The following is a 16,885-nucleotide window of genomic DNA, read 5'->3' on the forward strand; positions in this document are numbered from 1 at the left end:
GCTCGTTAATTTCGTTTTTTGCTATTTAAATATTTTGCACAACCTAAAGGCCTGTTCACACCGGGACGATTTTCGCACGCGTTTATCGCCGACGTTTAACGCCTCGGGACTAAACAATGGGCGCCAATGTGAGTGTTCACACCGACGCGCAAAACGCCAGGCGTAAAAGCGTCATTTTTAAAAAAAACGCCTCGGGTTCGTTTTTTTATTTTGACGTGGCGCGTAAAAAACTGTCCGACCAATGAGATCGGCGCTTTTGTTCACGTGCCTGGAGCTGCTGACGTGACAGTAAAACACGACTTGGTGGCGCTCAAGCACAAAACAGTCTTGCCGTGCACACATTGATACGACGAAGAAGTAGTAAGTAGACAAAGAAGAAGATGAACTGCTGATGCTGCTTGCCAGTTAGCAAAAAGTGTGTGAATGGTTTTGTCCATATACATAATATGTCTATGGTTTTGGCAAGCACGTAAATACTGTCTCTCTTCTCCTTCTGTGTGACAAGCGAGTGTCAGAGGCTTAAAGTGCCGCAGCACCATCTTGTGTACCGGGAGCGCATCTACTGAATGTGCACGTTCACTCGGCGCAGCGCCAGTGAAAGTCGCTTGGGTGTGAACACTCAAGACGCGCCGAAAAACGGCACGAAAAACGCTGGCGATAAGCGCGCGCGATATTCGTCCCGGTGTGTACAGGCCTTAACACGAACAAGAACACCTCTTACGCAAAATCATGTAGGCTCTAAGTCTTGTGACATCATTACCCCATTAGCCTCAAGTACAATAACTCCATTATGATTCAAGCCACTGTAATTCCATTCATTGCCATTCTGAGAAAGGGCCCTTGCTGCTAGTTTTGGATTCGGAACAGATCCAGAAAGCTCTATTAACCCGCCTCTGTGACTGGAAACAACATAGTATTGATTATGAAAGATTGAGTTTTGGAATAGTCCACCTTAAACGTTTTCCATATATAATTTAGGCAAGATGCTGTAGATTATCCTGAATATATATATATTTATCACCTCTAAATCAGTTCTCTTTCTTGTCAGGCTTGTGCTAATAAGGCTGCAGAGAGGCGGACAGCGCCTCAATGGGGTTCCAGTCTATCCCGTGCAGATGACTCAAGAGATCGGAAGGGTGGGTGGAAGGGTTAAGCGAGGCACGTGAGCGAGACTTTCCATTAGGCAGAATAAGAAGCGTATCTGAAAAATGCCAAGAAAACATCCCTGTGGGAATGCAAACATATGTGGGTCTGGAGACAGATTTTTATGGTCTTATCAAATTTATTACAGTAATAAATCCAGGATCGAATATACAACAATGGCACCGTGGTATAAAAAAAACAACAACAACAACAACACAAAGTAATGTGAGTATTATTGACGGTGGTGGTGGTGGTGGTGGGGTAGAGGTTTGGAATGACTGAGTGGTTACTGAATAACAACAATGAATAACAACAATACTGAACTCAGAGATGGATTATACATAGTGGAACATTAATATAGGCTTTTAACACTAAGAACATACAGAGATACTTTCTTTTTTTACAGCCTTGATATTGTCATTGCTACATCTATTTGAATAGGAGGGATTAATTATTATTGCTGACTTCTGAACTGGAAGAGCAAACCAGAGGAATGAGTCTGCAGAGCTGCACCCCTCATCCTGAGAATGAGGCATTTAGAAATGACAAAAGACAGTTTACATAGTTTGTACAGCAGGTTTGGAGTCATAGTGCAGCTGGTAACTTTGCCATTTTCCATATGACACAATATAGTGAGTTGTTATCTTGTAGACATTTTGTCCTTAAAATATAGTGTCTGTCTCTAATAGCCTTTTTTATTATTTGCGATGTAGAAGTTAAATAGGTTGGTACATCTCTCATGAGAATGACTTCTATACAATCTTGGAAATGATGTCTGTCGTTTGGCAGACATATCCAGCTCATAAGCCCTCCTTGTTGGATGAAACAATCAGTGCTTCCACTCTTCCACCCCTTTTCCCTCTCTAGGCATCTCTACAGCTCTTTCAGTTAAAAAGCATAAGGCCCAACATAAATGGTTAAGCGCAGGGCAGAACTGGTGTGGTAGCTCATGAGCGGGTTGACAGAAACCATCTCCAAATCCAGCACATACTCTCTGGGGCCGTTCACGGCGCGGGCGAGAACAAGCATGGCACTGATGTTGTTGATTTGCTGAGGAAAGGCACATGACGGTCACATGATCATTCCAAAACTTGGCTGTGTAGAAATGTATAAGTCTTGATGGCACTAATCAAATGGGTCGTCTCGATTTCACGGACAGAATTTTTCAATTAAAAAAATAAAATAAAATCCCCCTTTTATTCAGCAAGGACACATTTAACTTTATTATTGTTACACAACTGTTGTTATTGTTAAACACTGTTTTGTTTTACTTTCTATTCATCAAATAATGTATAAAAAACGGTTCCCACAAAAATATTAAGTTATTAATGTTGTTTCTTGAGCAGCAAATCAGAATAGTAGAATGATTTCTGAAGGATCATGTGACGCTGAAGAGCTGAAAATTCAGCTTTGCCAACACAGGAATAAATTACATTTTAAAATATATCAAAATAGAAAGCAGTTATTTTAAACTGTAATAATATTTCACAATATTATCTATTTTTGATTAAATAAATGCAGTGTTGGTGAGCATAAGATAATTCTAAAACATTAACAAAAAAGACCCCTAACCTATGAATGGTACTGTGTATCCAAGAATGTATTTTCCACTAAAAATGTACTTGATTTAAAGGGTTAGTTCACCCAAAAATGAAATTTCTTCCATTAATGACTCACCCCAATGTTGTTCCACACCCGTAAGACCTCCATTCATCCTCGGAACACAGTTTAAGATATTTTAGATTTAGTCCGAGGGCTTTCAGTACTTTGAATGTAAGTGTACGCACACTTTGCTGTCCACGTCCAGAAAGGTAATGAAAACATCATCAAAGTAGTCCATATGTGACATCATTTGGTTAGTTAGACTCTTTTGAAGCGTCGACAATACATTTTGGTCCAAAAATAACAAAAACTAAGACTTTATTAAGCATTGTCTTCTCTTCCGGTTTTGTTTGAATCCGCGTTCACGACGCCACAGTGACGTCAGTATCGTCAGTCACAGTCTTACGTAGTCGTGTTCTTTTTTGGCGATTAGGGCATCCGGGACATGCACACTTACGCACCATTTTAAAAAAAATATAGCAATACAAACAATGTAGAACAGCTTGTTTACAGCGTGCGTCTCCCTCAGACTACAAACGAAGCTCTGTCGCACCAGATAACACGTCACAGCGTCTTACGTCAGCAGCGTCACTGTGGCGTCGTGAATGCGGATTCAAACAAAACCGGAAGAGAAGACAATGCTTAATAAAGTCTTAGTTTCTGTTATTTTTGGACCAAAATGTATTGTCGACGCTTCAAAAGAGTCTAACTAACCAAATGATGTAACATATAGACTACTTTGATGATGTTTTCATTACCTTTCTGGACGTGGACAGCAAAGTGTGCATACACTTACATTCAAAGGACTCAAAGCCCTCGGAATAAATCTAAAATATCTTAAACTGTGTTCCGAGGATGAACGGAGGTCTTACGGGTGTGGAACAACATTGGTGAAGTCATTAATGGAAGAAATTTCATTTTTGGGTGAACTAACCCTTTAATATAGAAATTTTGCTGTTTTGAGGGTGTTTAGATCATTGCACTGGAAAGCAAGACAAATTATTGCAAAAACCAAACTGTAAGTGAGTTTTCAGTATAATAATAGTATACAGTACACCAATTTAAGGTATTCTTTCAGAATAGGCAGTAATTCAAATTTGAACATACCCTGATGTAAAAATCTCCATTGTCATCTCCAGAGCGGATGCGGAAGGTGTTATAAGCTCCAGGATAGACGCTGGTGGCCTGGATCTGAAAGATATCCGAGGGGACGGTGCGCTCGGATGTGATGCTCATGTAGCGATGCACAATGGAGTAGGGCATGTCTCGACAGCTGGGCTTTGTGACAGGACACATACAGCGACTGCAAGAGAGACAATCATATCAGTCAGGAATGATTTAAAAGGTTGTAAAAGGTTACAGCACTAAACGAAAGTGAATTGAATAGATTTGAACTGATCTGCTCTGAAATAAATCAACAACATTTTACTGGACTGGACTGATTTAGACGGAATTGAACTTATCTGAACATACTAAATAGTATAGTTTTCCCCCACTAGGTCAGGTTTTTGCATGACTAATGACCGTGTTAGCCACAACTGTACCAAATTATAGACGAATGTGTACCATATGTCCAGCAAATTGGCTTAAAACTTTGGATGCCATCCATCTAAGCTAGATATTTCTTCAGAAATGCCTGACCGCCTGTTATTCATTAACAGCTTGTGGAACTTTGCAGATTATGTTGAGACATGTTCAGAGGCACAGACTCAAGAACTGGCCTGAGATATGGAAAAATACACCGGGCGATTTGAGAAACCATGTCAGGTATGTCTCAAATAGGCAGTGATGATGAACAATAGACAATTAATGAAGAGGAAAATCTCTCTGTAACTGCGTGTAAACTGAACAGCCTGTAAGCGCTTCTGGTACTACCAAATTGTTAACTTACTTTTCGGATACTTGCACATATGGTTCCTCGCAGCTTTTGGTGTCAACACATTTGTGACCTCCATGAATGTTCACACAAGTCTGTCCGTCAGAGCACTGATGAGCTCCTGTCTCGCATTCGTTTATGTCTAGATTGAAAGAAAAACAAAAGAATACGTCTCTTTTCTCCTATGGGTGAACTGGTAAGCAGAGTGTTCTGTGAGAGAGTGTTAAGTTGAGGCGAACCTTGGCAGAGGCGTGTGCCCAGAAGCTGATAGCCATCAGGACAGACACAGGAGAATTTGCCGTGCTCATTAACACACTGATACTGGCACAGGTAACTGGAGTGGCTGCACTCGTCTATGTCTGAAGACAGAGAATGAATATGATCAGTTGCTCCAGCTGTAAGTTGCATTAATTTGTTTCACAAACGTGTGTATTTATTTTAGTTGTTCACATTGGTTTGTATTTGCTCCCAGCTTACCATTGCAGGCAAAGCCATCTGGCCCCAGCTCATAACCCTGCTCACATCGACACAGGAACGTCCCGTACGTGTTGTAACACCTCTGACTGCAGGGGGCCCCCATGCCACACTCATCAACATCTGAGTGCCACAGAATGACAAAGCAGACGGGATCATATATGAAAACATTCAGCACAAGGCAAGCAGGATTGCAGTCACTAAAAAAAGGCAATCGGATAATTAAGAAAATGAATACTTTCTGAGCTGGACTCGCCATTTTTGCTGCCATTAATGTCAAAAAGTTATAAAACAAAAGTTTATAATATTTAGTTTTAGGGGTCTCCTAAAGGAAGGAAATTGTTCTGATGCACCCAATGAGTGTGCTTAATGCACACTGTAACACGTCCTGTGTTGACAATAGAAGAAAAGCTTGCCGACGTGAGTTACAGAAGAAGAAAGTAGTAGAAACTCAGGAGGAGGTTAGCATTTCACAGCTTGTATTTTATTCACCACTTCACCAGGATACTCCTACAAACTGTCGTCTATAAGGGTTCTGCTGTCAACCGCGTTACTTAATAAACAAAACAACTTCATGAGCAACAGAAATATAATACATCAACCAATTTCCGCACACATGTGAGGCTCGAGGCACATGCTATCAGTGAACTGTACGTTCCCATCTCCCAGGGGGAGAAAAAAGCCGGTAAGGGGCGCTCTGTTCCACATCCTATTCTTCTTGTTACAACATTATTCTACAGAAATGTAGATGCAAATATAGGGCATGCTATTCTACAGACAAAAAATATTAATAATAATATTACCCTAATACTTTGAAATTAACCCTCTGGTGCTCTTCGTTTAGGGGTTGCATTGGTTGTCTTCCCGGTCATAAGTGACCGGACACCTAAAAATTAAACTTCCTCCACCCCAGTAAAACCAATGCAAATTATTTTTCTTCAATAATATTTTTTCTTTTTAATTTTGTATTTTGAGATGATTTGATGGTATTTTTTAATACTTATGCAATAATTATGGTCTATTTTTGCCATTTACTTTTTTTTTTTTTTTGCAGTATTTCAGGTTAAAATAGAGACTAGGCCTTCAAAATATTTTTTTTGGAAGGCAGATTAGCGCCCTCTTTTAGAATGATTTAAGAAATCATGCAACCATGGGTGTAATTACTAGAGGTCTCTATGGAGAGGCTTGAGAATTCCCTAGTTCTCTTTTGAACACATTTAATGATTTTTTTATTTTTATGGATTTGAATATATATTTAAAAGAATCTCAAAGACTATTTGTTATAAAGTTTTAGATTTTTTTTGGGGGGGGTTAGGGTTAGTTAGAAATATATTACAGATTTCCCATTAATTTCCTATGGTTGTCATTTTTGACCGAAGAGCACAAGTGGCAGTATTTGTTTTACAACCACTTAGCATGCTCAAATCATGCCCTCAATTTTTGTGTGTGTTTACATACCTAATGATAGAAAGGTCACTAATTTTCATATCATTCTGATGAAGCTGTGATTTTCTCAAATTCAAAATGTGGTTCATAGGTTCAATTTTTGCATAGGTGTGTGTGTGTGTGTGGGCATGTTTTTGTGAAATATCAGGACACAAATGTGTATAATGACATGGGTATGACATAGGTATTACAAAAAGAGGGTGAAATAGGAGGACGTTACCCATGTCCTCACTTTTCAAAATGCTTATAAATCATACAGAACAAGTTTTTTTTCACAGAAAGTGAACTGCACAGTTTCCTGTGAGGGCTAGGTTTAGGGGCAGGGGCAGTGTAAGGGGATAGAAAATACGGTTTGTACGGTATAAAAACCATTACGCCTATGGAATGTCCTCACATTTCACAAAAACAAACATGCTGCTGTGTACTTTTTTCAGCATCGTGGCCTATTTGTAGATTGTACACACAAATATTCAGAGAATTTTTGTATTTTTGCTGATTTCCCATTCATTTCCTATGGTCGGTCATTTATGACCGAAGACAATGAACGCTACTTTTTTTTTAATGACCAATAAGCATGCTCGAATCATGACCCCAATTTATTTGTGTGTTTACATACCTAATGCTAGAAAAATCACCAAGTTTCATATCATTCTGATGAAGTACAGTGATGCAGTGATTTTTAAAAATTAAAAACAGAAAAATTTCCGGTCAGAAATGACCGAAGAACACAAGAGGGTTAAAAGACTAAGACTAAGCGCAAGAGTGCAATTCCACAGACGCAGCCGGATGATCGGATCATTTCCATAAAGACCAACGCAATCTACCAGTTAGCATCTGGTTTAAGACTTACTTTTTTTGGGCGGTAAATAAGGACGCAAACACCAGTAACCTGACAAGCCCAAACCTTAGTAAATCACCTTGCATGATTCATTTAAATACTCTCCTCCCATAAATTGTGTCTGAAAGGGAAACTCCAACAAATACATATGCAATAAGGTCCTGTTCACGCCTTTTCAGTGCAAATTTTTCACTGCGTGTCTTTAGTAAATGCTGACAGTAGTTTTTTAATGCCAAAGAGGGTTTGCGGTTGCACATTTTCTACTTAAGCTACTTTGGCCTCTCAGGCTACTGGATAATATTAAATAGCAAAATGGCTATTTTGACATTGTTTTATAAAACTGGCACTGGAGCGTAGCACTTTCTTTTCATGGCCCAATCAATTTCAATCAAATGGATAAAATCAAGTTGCGTTCTACCTTTTTCATGTTAATTATCACATTTCCCTTACATCCAATTATAAAAGTAAAATATGCTGCGAACAGCTGTTCACACTAAATTTAATGTCTCGTTTTCTTCCATGCACAAAGTGCTCTTTTACTGGTTTATATTTTGGCTCTTACTCAAAGAAAATGAGGTGTAGGATGGAGTTGTGTAAGTACGTGGGTTTGGATTCTGAGTGCTTGTGTGTGTGTGTGTGTGTGTGTGTGTGTGTGTGTGTGTGTGTGTGTAGGGTGGGTTGGCCTATGACTCAGGGTATGGCAAAACGGGGCGTAGGAGTAAGCATGTGGGTTGGCTTACCAATACAGGAGCGATTGTTGCCTGCCAGCTGGAAACCAGGCTCACACTGGCAGGAGAATGAGCCAGGGACATTAACACAGCGATGTTGACAGTAGCGATACCGGCACTCGTCAATGTCTGAAAAGTATGAAAACATAAAATTAGATTGCAAATACATTTTTTAATTCCTCATTGGTATGATTGGACAGACAATGACAGATCATCTGACAGACCATTTTAGGTGATTTAAGGCACACTTCGCTCACAGTGGTATCCACTCTGGGTCTTAACCATGGGAACAACATAGTAAATTGAATTGATTATTTTAATAGGTGTGGATACAAAATTCCTAAGGTTCAAAATAATTTACAGATAAGTATTTTAAAGTTAAAATGTATAGATATTTTTAAATATTAAATATGAAGATAATATTTAGCTAATAATAGATACCAAATTGAGATAATATATAAATGAATATGAGATAAAATATAATATTATGTCAATCTAGTAATATCTTTTTCTGCAACTAACCTAAAGGGAATTTTAATGGTTTACATTTTGGTCTGTTCCTCACATGAATCTTTTACATGAATCTTCAGAAGACTTGCAATATACACAAGCCACATGTAATATTCTTATAATACTTCTATGGTGATTTGTGTTATTTCTGAAACAAAGAAACCCTTGTGGAAAAAAGTACACCGTAGCATACTTTTCAAAAGAGAACTTATTATGCAAATAATACACTATAAAAGAATATGCATAAGTGTACAGCCAAATATACTGACAAGCATTTATGGTCAACTAAAATATATTTTTTATAAAGTATAAAATGTAATTTTTATCGAAACTTGTACGTAATGCATTTACATATGTTTATAATTACACATTTGGAATGATGAAGTTGCAGTTTAGTAGATTTAAAGTATACAAACTATAATTTTAACTATAGGCGTTATTTGAAAATGAATCAAGCACCTTTCTCGTGTGCTTTAATGCGAACTTTAATACAAACGTCTTTTTTCACAATGGAAGACTAGGAACGACATGAAATTATGAATAAATAAAGATTTTTTGGGGAGAAGTGAACTCTGTTATTGTATTGTTACAGAATTAGGCAGGCGTTTCATTGCTCACCGATGCATTCAGTGCCCACTTTGCGATACCCATCTGGACACTGGCAGGAGAAGGAGCCTTCTGTATTGAAACACTGCTGACTGGGCTGGCAGTCGTGGCTGTCCCGTTCACACTCATCCACATCTGTTTTTGTGAGACAATCATGGAAATTTATAGTGGACGCATCATCGTTTCTATGTCTTCTCAGTTTATGGCATTGGAGCTAGCAAAACTCTGGAATGCAGCATTTATTGGTTCACTGCTCATGGGAAGTGTAAACTACATAGCGGTCTTGAGTAACATTATCTGTATTCACTTCCTCTTGACGGTAGACGACAGCTGGGATGCCTCAGACTTAGTAAATTCTTCGGCTCCCTGAAGACCGGCCCCCTGCCAAGACTTCAGCATGACTCGCACAGTTGTCTGAGTGCAAAAACTAGCTGACCATTTCCCCTCACCACCTGTTTTTTAGCCTGAGTCATTCAAGCGCTAGCAGTCAAAACTAAAGCATTGCATGCAATAACCCCCACCACCATCCCGTTCACATAACTGATTTTCATTTTCATTTTGATCTGGACACACATGACTCTCTCCATAGGCTTGCTACTGAATACAATAGCTGATTTCCGCACACTCACAGGCCGCCTGACACCTGTTCTGCAAACTCACACTTGTTTTCACACACTCACCCACGCAGCTGTCTCCCTGGGGCTCAAAACCTGGAGGGCACAGGTTGAATGACTCGCTGGGTGTGTTCTCTAGGCTGGGGTGGACCTGGTTGGGTGGATCAGGGGCAGGGATGACAGAGGCAGAGCGAGGGAGGCACAGGTACCCGCCATAGTGGTTGAAGCACTTCATCTCTCCCTTACAGGCCTCTGAGATCGTCTCACATTCATTTATATCTGGAGACAGGATAAGCAGGATACACAGGTGTTTGTGGGTAAAAAGCATGTTTGATGACTCTGTTTGAACATGGGTCACAAAACAGTTAATAAGACATAAACTACCATTGAAACAGTCATTTACCACTAAATTGAAGAGTTTTCAGAATGTGAAATTGTATTAATTTAAATGTATAACAATATACACTACAGTTCAAAAGTCTCTAATGATCATCAAGTTTTTGCATTTATTTAATATTGTGAAATATATTTGCAATTTAAAAAAAAGAAAGAAAACTTTATATGGTCTAATTCTATTTGATAAATACAAAGTTAAAAATAAATCTTATGCAACATTATAAATGTCTTTACTGTCATTAATGTGTTCTTGCTGAACAAAAATATTAATTTCTTTTAAAAAAAACTATTACTGACCTCAAACTTTTGAACGGTAGAGTATATTTTATATCAATACAAATATATGAATTTACTATATGTTTTTATTATATGGTTTCACCATATATATTTTATATTATAGCCTATCTTTAATTAAGTTTATTATATATTTTTTTATTATTTTAATTATATTATATATACTATTTAAGTAGGCGTATATATGATGTATATTACATATACTTTTCATATCCAAAACTCATGATTTAACCGTTGTCTGTTTTACTGGGGTTGAACTGTTTTTAATGTGTTTTTGGACTGTTCTGCTGACAAGAAACTACAAAAATATATTTCCAAAGAAAGAATTTTCCACAGCTCATGTTATCTGGAGTTTTAAGTGATTTAGGAGCTTTATACAGCTTTTTACAGTGGATGCCATTGAAAATACAGTCTGTACCTCACAGCCTCACTTTCATGGCGGTGCTCTGAATAAGGTCCATAAGGACTCTTTGAATTTTAAAATGTTTTACCTTTGCAATGCTGAGTCTGTGGATCCCAGTGATATCCATCTGTGCATTCCTATAAAACAACATGAATTCGTTCATATAACTTTATATAGACATTTATATCTATACATCGAATAGTTACACAGTACAGTTGCCTGTGAGTAATATAAGATATGAAAATGATATTGAAGGATGTAGCCTAACATAGGTTATGATATGAAGATTTATTTATTTAGAGAGAGAGAAAGTAGGTAGAGAGACAGGGGAAGGTTTCCTCCTTACCGTGTAGGTGTCAGTTTCTGTGGGTGGCTGTGAAATAGCGCGACGGAGAAACACAGAGATGCACATACAAAAGACCAAAACACACCCGGGCCGCATCCTCACACACACCTTCAACAGGCTCTGATGAGCAAAAAACACCTCCACGAGTGATCAGACAGACGTGCACGCGCTCGCAGTGATGATGCTGCGATAAAGTTCACTGAGGAACCTGTGGATGAGAAACAAACAGCTTGAGAAAACTTCAGAAACAAGCGTTAAGCATCACTGTTTGAACACACATAAGTGATAACGATGTATTAATCACAACTAAAGGCCAGAACGGATGTCTGTGATTTATTTCGGCTAAATTTAGCATATCAGACTCTAATGTAGCCTAATGTCAGCAGGACCTCTCATTTATCCAAGTGGTGCTCACTCACGAAATGAATATGACCGCGGGAATTGCTTGAGTGCAAGACTCCCCCTAGTGGTTGTGTTAAAAATGCAACAATTTTGTTAACATTGTGATGGAAAATCAAAAAGACTTGATCCTAGTTTATACAGTGGGCACTGTGAGATTAAGACCTATAGGCTCCCTGTGCACAAAAGTAGTGATTGTATTAGATGATTTATACCATGGCACTGAATGAATGTTGATCATGTTCATGTACCATGAGGTAGGCTACTTCACAGAGTTCCAATATCAATGGTACATATCCCAAACATAAAATAAAATAACTTATTGTTCACTGTTAATTCATTTTTGTTCTTAATACATTATGTTAATGTAGACCATTCGTAATGATCAATTATTGCAGTGTTAGCCTATCAATCATTAAATTCTACAACTAAATTAAATATTCCTAATTATTATGAAATTCTAAATTTGTGAATATGTGAGCAATGCATTAGCATATGTAATGTTACCCTAGATTAATAAATGCTTCAAAAGTGGGTCATTTTGTAAAGTTGTACCAAATATATTCAATATTTACATTAAATAAAAACTTTCTTCATTCACACTCCACAAGAAAAAAACTAAATATTAACTGTATTTCCAATAAAACATTTCTGCCTTGGAGGGGAGTGAAAAGGGGTTCAGTTTACACGGAGCAAATTATATCACACAGACATAGGCTATTAAATGCAGCACTATTTTCCTGGCGTTCGTTTCCTTAAAAACATGCATACAATGACATTTACATAGAGCATTCACACAAAAGGTGTTTGCAGAGCAGACACAGTATGGAAACGCAAAAGCTGCTCCATCCTGGCACAGAGCCCAACAGTAGCTCTTTGAGTTGTTGTTGTTTTTTTTCCAGAGTCCAGTCTAAAAGTATTGTCATGTTGACTCAGTGCGACAAACCGCAAACCATAGGATTACGTGCAAATCTGCACATTCTCGCAGCTGTATCAGCCTCCAGATAGAATTGTTGTTCTTTTCCTCCCAAACCGCAAGAAATGATTCAAGCGACTTACAGTAGCCACTGTACAAGAAACGTTTGAGACTTCACACGCAAACACACTGAAATCCAAACACGTGCACAGATCTCGCATCTGTCTGAATTACTCGCTCTTACTGACTGACCTACGTGCTACTTATAGTTAAGTAGCGCCCTGCAAAATCTGGAAGCAGGCTGTCCCTGTGGTGTTACATCGGACTGGGAAAAGCCTGAAATCAACCATAATAAACAAACTTGAGGCCAGCGAGAGCATGGTTCAGTCGCTTGGCCGGAGTGTGGGCAATGTGGAGGCGTGGGTAACATCGTCTGCCATGTTGTCTGAGTGGCACTTGACCTCCTGGAATGCCAGCGGAGAGGATGTGGGCACCACTCTGAATAACGGTCTGCTGGACACTGTGTTTCCCACAGTATCACATTCCCGGGAAAACCCCACCTCCCCCCAAAGGTTCACTGGAAAGGTCAAGTGGTTACCCAGAATGCCCTTGTATAAGTCATCAAATAATTTTCTTTGGCAGATATGTCAGTGGGTCATTGTGAAACTACTTGTTAAATATGGAGCACTTCAGATTATCCATGTGCTTTTAGAGGGGAAACAGCACATCTATTTGCTTAATATCTTGCTGGCTGGTAGCATTGTGACTTTTGTGAAGTCTGCAGTGATTATACGACCGCCAATAACACAAGTAATAAAGAGTGGACTTCATGGGCAGACCACTGCAGAGACCACACACATGTAATGACAAACGCTCTCCTCCTACCTCTCTCTCAACCTTATAAACACGCTCACACTAGTCCAGTGTCATGTCTACGGTTAACTCCGTGTGCTTAGCTGGGCATTAAACTCGAAATCTGACATGGTGGCCAAAACACTCATGCAGGGTCTACAGTTTAAAACCTTGCAGGTTGGTGCACTTATAATTTTATGAATTCTACCTCCTTACCTCCCACCTTTTTATGCCAGGACCCCCATGGCCCCAACTACATGCAGACTATCTACAAAGACATCATAGAGACATCATGTATTAGTAGTTTCTTAGCTAATTTTCCAAATGGTGATTTTTTTAGGGTCAGTTCTCACAGGTGTCATACTGGTCTTCTATCAGAGGAACCATAGTTTATCTCATTACTTTACATCATTAAGCAGCAATCAAGTTTTTGAAGTGACTCAATAGTTTGTATATCGCTACATTGTTACTGCACACAGGGACCAAAGACTGTCTTAGGTTTTACGACAAGTACACTGCTGTTGTTTTTATAAAGTCTCTTATGATGGGGGGGGGGGGGGGGGGGTGTACAGTAAAAATAGCAATATTGTGAAATATTATTTTCATTGACGAGTTTTCTAATTCAAATGTAATTTATTCCTGCGATGGCAAAGCTGAATTTTTAGCATCATTGTCACACGATCCTTCAGAAATCATTAATGCTGATTTAATGTGCTGATATGCTGAAGAAACATTTCTTATTACCAGTGTTGAAAACAGTTGTGCTGCTTAATATTTTGATGAATAGAAAGCCTTTTTTTAAATTAGTAAGACTTTTGTAACATTATAGTTCTTTACTATCATTTTTGATCAATTTAACGCATCCTTGTGGAATAAAAGTATTCATTTCTGTAAAACAAATCTTAATGACCCCAAACTTTTGAATGGTAGTGTGTACATTATACAACTTCCAGACTCATTCTGGTCATCAGTGATGCTCACTACTTTCATGTTGCTTACTTTAGCAGTTCTGCCCTGAGATGACAAATTAATATTTCCAAATACCAGAAATATAGAACTAATGTGGCTATAACAGTGATATATCCCGGCTCTCTGTCACACTCTCTGCTTTTAAATGAATGCTCAAGTCAGCGTCCAGCCATATAAAATTAAACATCTAACATAAGTAATTAGCAGAACACATAAACAAAAAATTATGTAACAGCAGTGGCCTATGTAAGTACAGTAAAGCAGTGTTCCCTGTTCTGATGTCACATAGGAATTTTATTGAGCCTACATTCTTATAACAACACCTGTGCTTCCAAAGGAGGTCAAAACGCTCTCGGATAAACACAAATGTTACCACAAATTCCCCAACCTTTGTGGGTCCTCAGAAACCATTGAGAGTCTGTGCGTAATGTTCCCATTCTGCTGTCTTTCGCATCAATCCAGCTCATATAAACAGACGGCGGTTAGTATGAATCAGCTTTTTGTCTTTAAAAATAGAAACATTATCTAAACAAAGTCACCCATTTTACGTTCGCAGGGCTCAAGTAACAACATACAGTCAATGGCATTACTCTGGTTGTGAAACAGTGGTTGGAAAACAGTTTGGAAAGTTTTGCAACACTTCAGACATGTAGAGATGTGTAAAACCATCATGATGGTTGAGTAATAAATGCTGAGGGGAAAAAAACAACAGCGCTGAGCATGGAAAGTTGGAAGATATGAGATGATATGATATGGTAGGAGATGCGTGGAATCTGCTGAATAATGTGATTGATTGTTCTTTCTATAGACCGCAGTGTGGTGTCTGTAGTCGTGGAGAGTGAGCGTGACGTGTGCAGCCCTTCAAACAGCCTGGAGCAAACCGGCCAGTTGAAATTTTCCTTAGTCTGCCCTTTATCGCTTTCTCCCTCTGCCCCACTGTCTGTGACATAACTTCAATTCAGCCTGACATTTCTGCTTTTAGATGAGAAGATCCACAATGTCCAAAGACCCCATGCAAAAAACAGCTACTGGAGTACAATTGTACAATATAATAATGACATTATGTTACAGTGTAATATTAGATTTTCTTTCGTAAACATGCTATACTCACAGGCCAGGCTTTCTTCCTGCTATGTTCTTGAATTCTGTGCTTTTCTTCTTTTCTTCCGGTGGATCCCTCTCTTGCTTGTTTCTGTGCAGTGGTGGCACGTCTTCTTTTCTATCCTTACTCCTCAGCCTGATAGAGTGAGTGTGGAGACGGACAGCTGGACTGTGAATGTATGCAAGGGAGGGAAAGACAGAAGAGAGGAAAGAGGGACAGCCCATTCCGACCCCCATACAGCCCCCCTGCACGGCCATCCTCCGCCCCTGACCCCCCCCCCCCCTCATCTGACCCCCCAGGATGAAAATTCCTGGTCTGCGGCCCAAATTCCAAAATTCCAAATGTGTCCAGCTCAACGATAGAAAAAACAGCATACAGATTCACACACAAATGCAGCCAACCCCCCTCCATACACATATGAACCAGCCCCCACGCACACACACACACACACACCAAGGCAAAGACCCCACCTGGTTTCATTTAAACTCACCCCCCCCACAGCCTACAACTTTCTTTCTCTCTATTCCCCTCCACCTCAAGTCACCCCTTCAACTCTCCCATCTTTTTCGGTCTCTCGCTCTCTCTATTCCTTTCATTCGGCTGGATATTTATAGCTTGGGAGAAGCTAGTGGAATGTAGACAAAAATTGGAGAGCAAACTAGAAAGAGAGAGAGAGAGAGAGAGAGAGAGAGAGAGAGAGAGAGAGAGAGAGAGAGACAGAGGAGGCGAGGGTAAAGTGAAAGAAGGGAGGATAGGACGCACGTCTACTTGGAAAAGTTGTTCGCTTTTTTTGTAGTGTCTAAATATTGAAACTGGAGGTGCTCGCGGGCTGATATTATTAGAAATGAGAGGCAATGGAAAGACTTGCATTCTTACTGCTCATACACTTTTACGTCACAAACTCAAACAATGAATTAAAAATTGGAGTTTGTGACTTGAAGACCAGGTCTATCTATTATGTTAATGCACTCTTCAGCATTGACAACATTCCCTTTTGGCATACTGTATATACACATTTCAAATTGACAGTGTTTCTCTTCTAGGAAAACCAAAACCTGTATTGATGACTCATCCTGCACTACACAGATTTTTGTCTAATCAAATGCTCACTGCAAAAAAAAAGAGTAATAAATACCAAAGAGTAACTTGTAACTACATCAACAGAATTCCCCAAAATGTATTCGAACACAGTTGTCTGATCAAAGAATTGTAATGTGTTTTTCTTTGAAATGTTACTGCTGCTGATAAAGGTTTATTGATTTGAGTTTGCTGACTTGTCATTATTGTTCATTATGACTTGTGTTGTGATGTTAAGAGCTCCTCTTTTGACATTTATTAACTGTCACCGTTCTTTAGGTTTGTGTGTTAAAG

The 16,885-nt window shown here is 39.0% G+C and overlaps 1 protein-coding gene across 2 annotated transcripts; it reads right to left on the minus strand.

Annotated features, from left to right (window-relative positions):
• Positions 1–1,267: 1,267 nt before the first annotated feature.
• On the minus strand, positions 1,268–15,862 carry efemp2a (EGF containing fibulin extracellular matrix protein 2a). Of its 2 annotated transcripts, none has more exons than XM_079838637.1 (11): positions 15,524–15,862; positions 11,277–11,484; positions 11,019–11,067; positions 9,904–10,116; positions 9,236–9,358; positions 8,120–8,236; positions 5,099–5,218; positions 4,861–4,980; positions 4,637–4,763; positions 3,853–4,048; positions 1,268–2,193 (listed from the first exon to the last, which is right to left on the minus strand). In XM_079838637.1, the coding sequence occupies exons 2-11, from the start codon at positions 11,370–11,372 to the stop codon at positions 2,032–2,034; spliced, it is 1,323 nt and encodes a 440-aa protein (XP_079694763.1). In that variant the 5' UTR covers positions 11,373–11,484; positions 15,524–15,862; the 3' UTR covers positions 1,268–2,031. The 2 variants fall into 2 exon arrangements, with proteins under 2 accessions (XP_079694763.1, XP_079694764.1); XM_079838638.1 differs by having other exon boundaries at positions 11,385–11,484; positions 15,524–15,690.
• Between the last annotated feature and the right edge of the window lie 1,023 nt (positions 15,863–16,885).

The sequence above is a fragment of the Gobio gobio genome, assembly GCF_949357685.1.
Source record: "Gobio gobio genome assembly, chromosome: 16".
NCBI lineage: Eukaryota > Metazoa > Chordata > Actinopteri > Cypriniformes > Gobionidae > Gobio > Gobio gobio.

Bases quoted from the DNA above. Each gene is read 5' to 3' on its own strand.
- efemp2a (XM_079838637.1), bottom strand. From the start codon at position 11,372: ATGCGGCCCGGGTGTGTTTTGGTCTTTTGTATGTGCATCTCTGTGTTT. The intron at 8,237-9,235 runs GTGAGCAATGAA...CATACTTTTCAG, and splicing joins AGTGGGCACTGAATGCATCG to ACATTGACGAGTGCCGGTAT. The intron at 4,764-4,860 runs GTTCGCCTCAAC...CTTTCAATCTAG, and splicing joins GGGCACACGCCTCTGCCAAG to ACATAAACGAATGCGAGACA.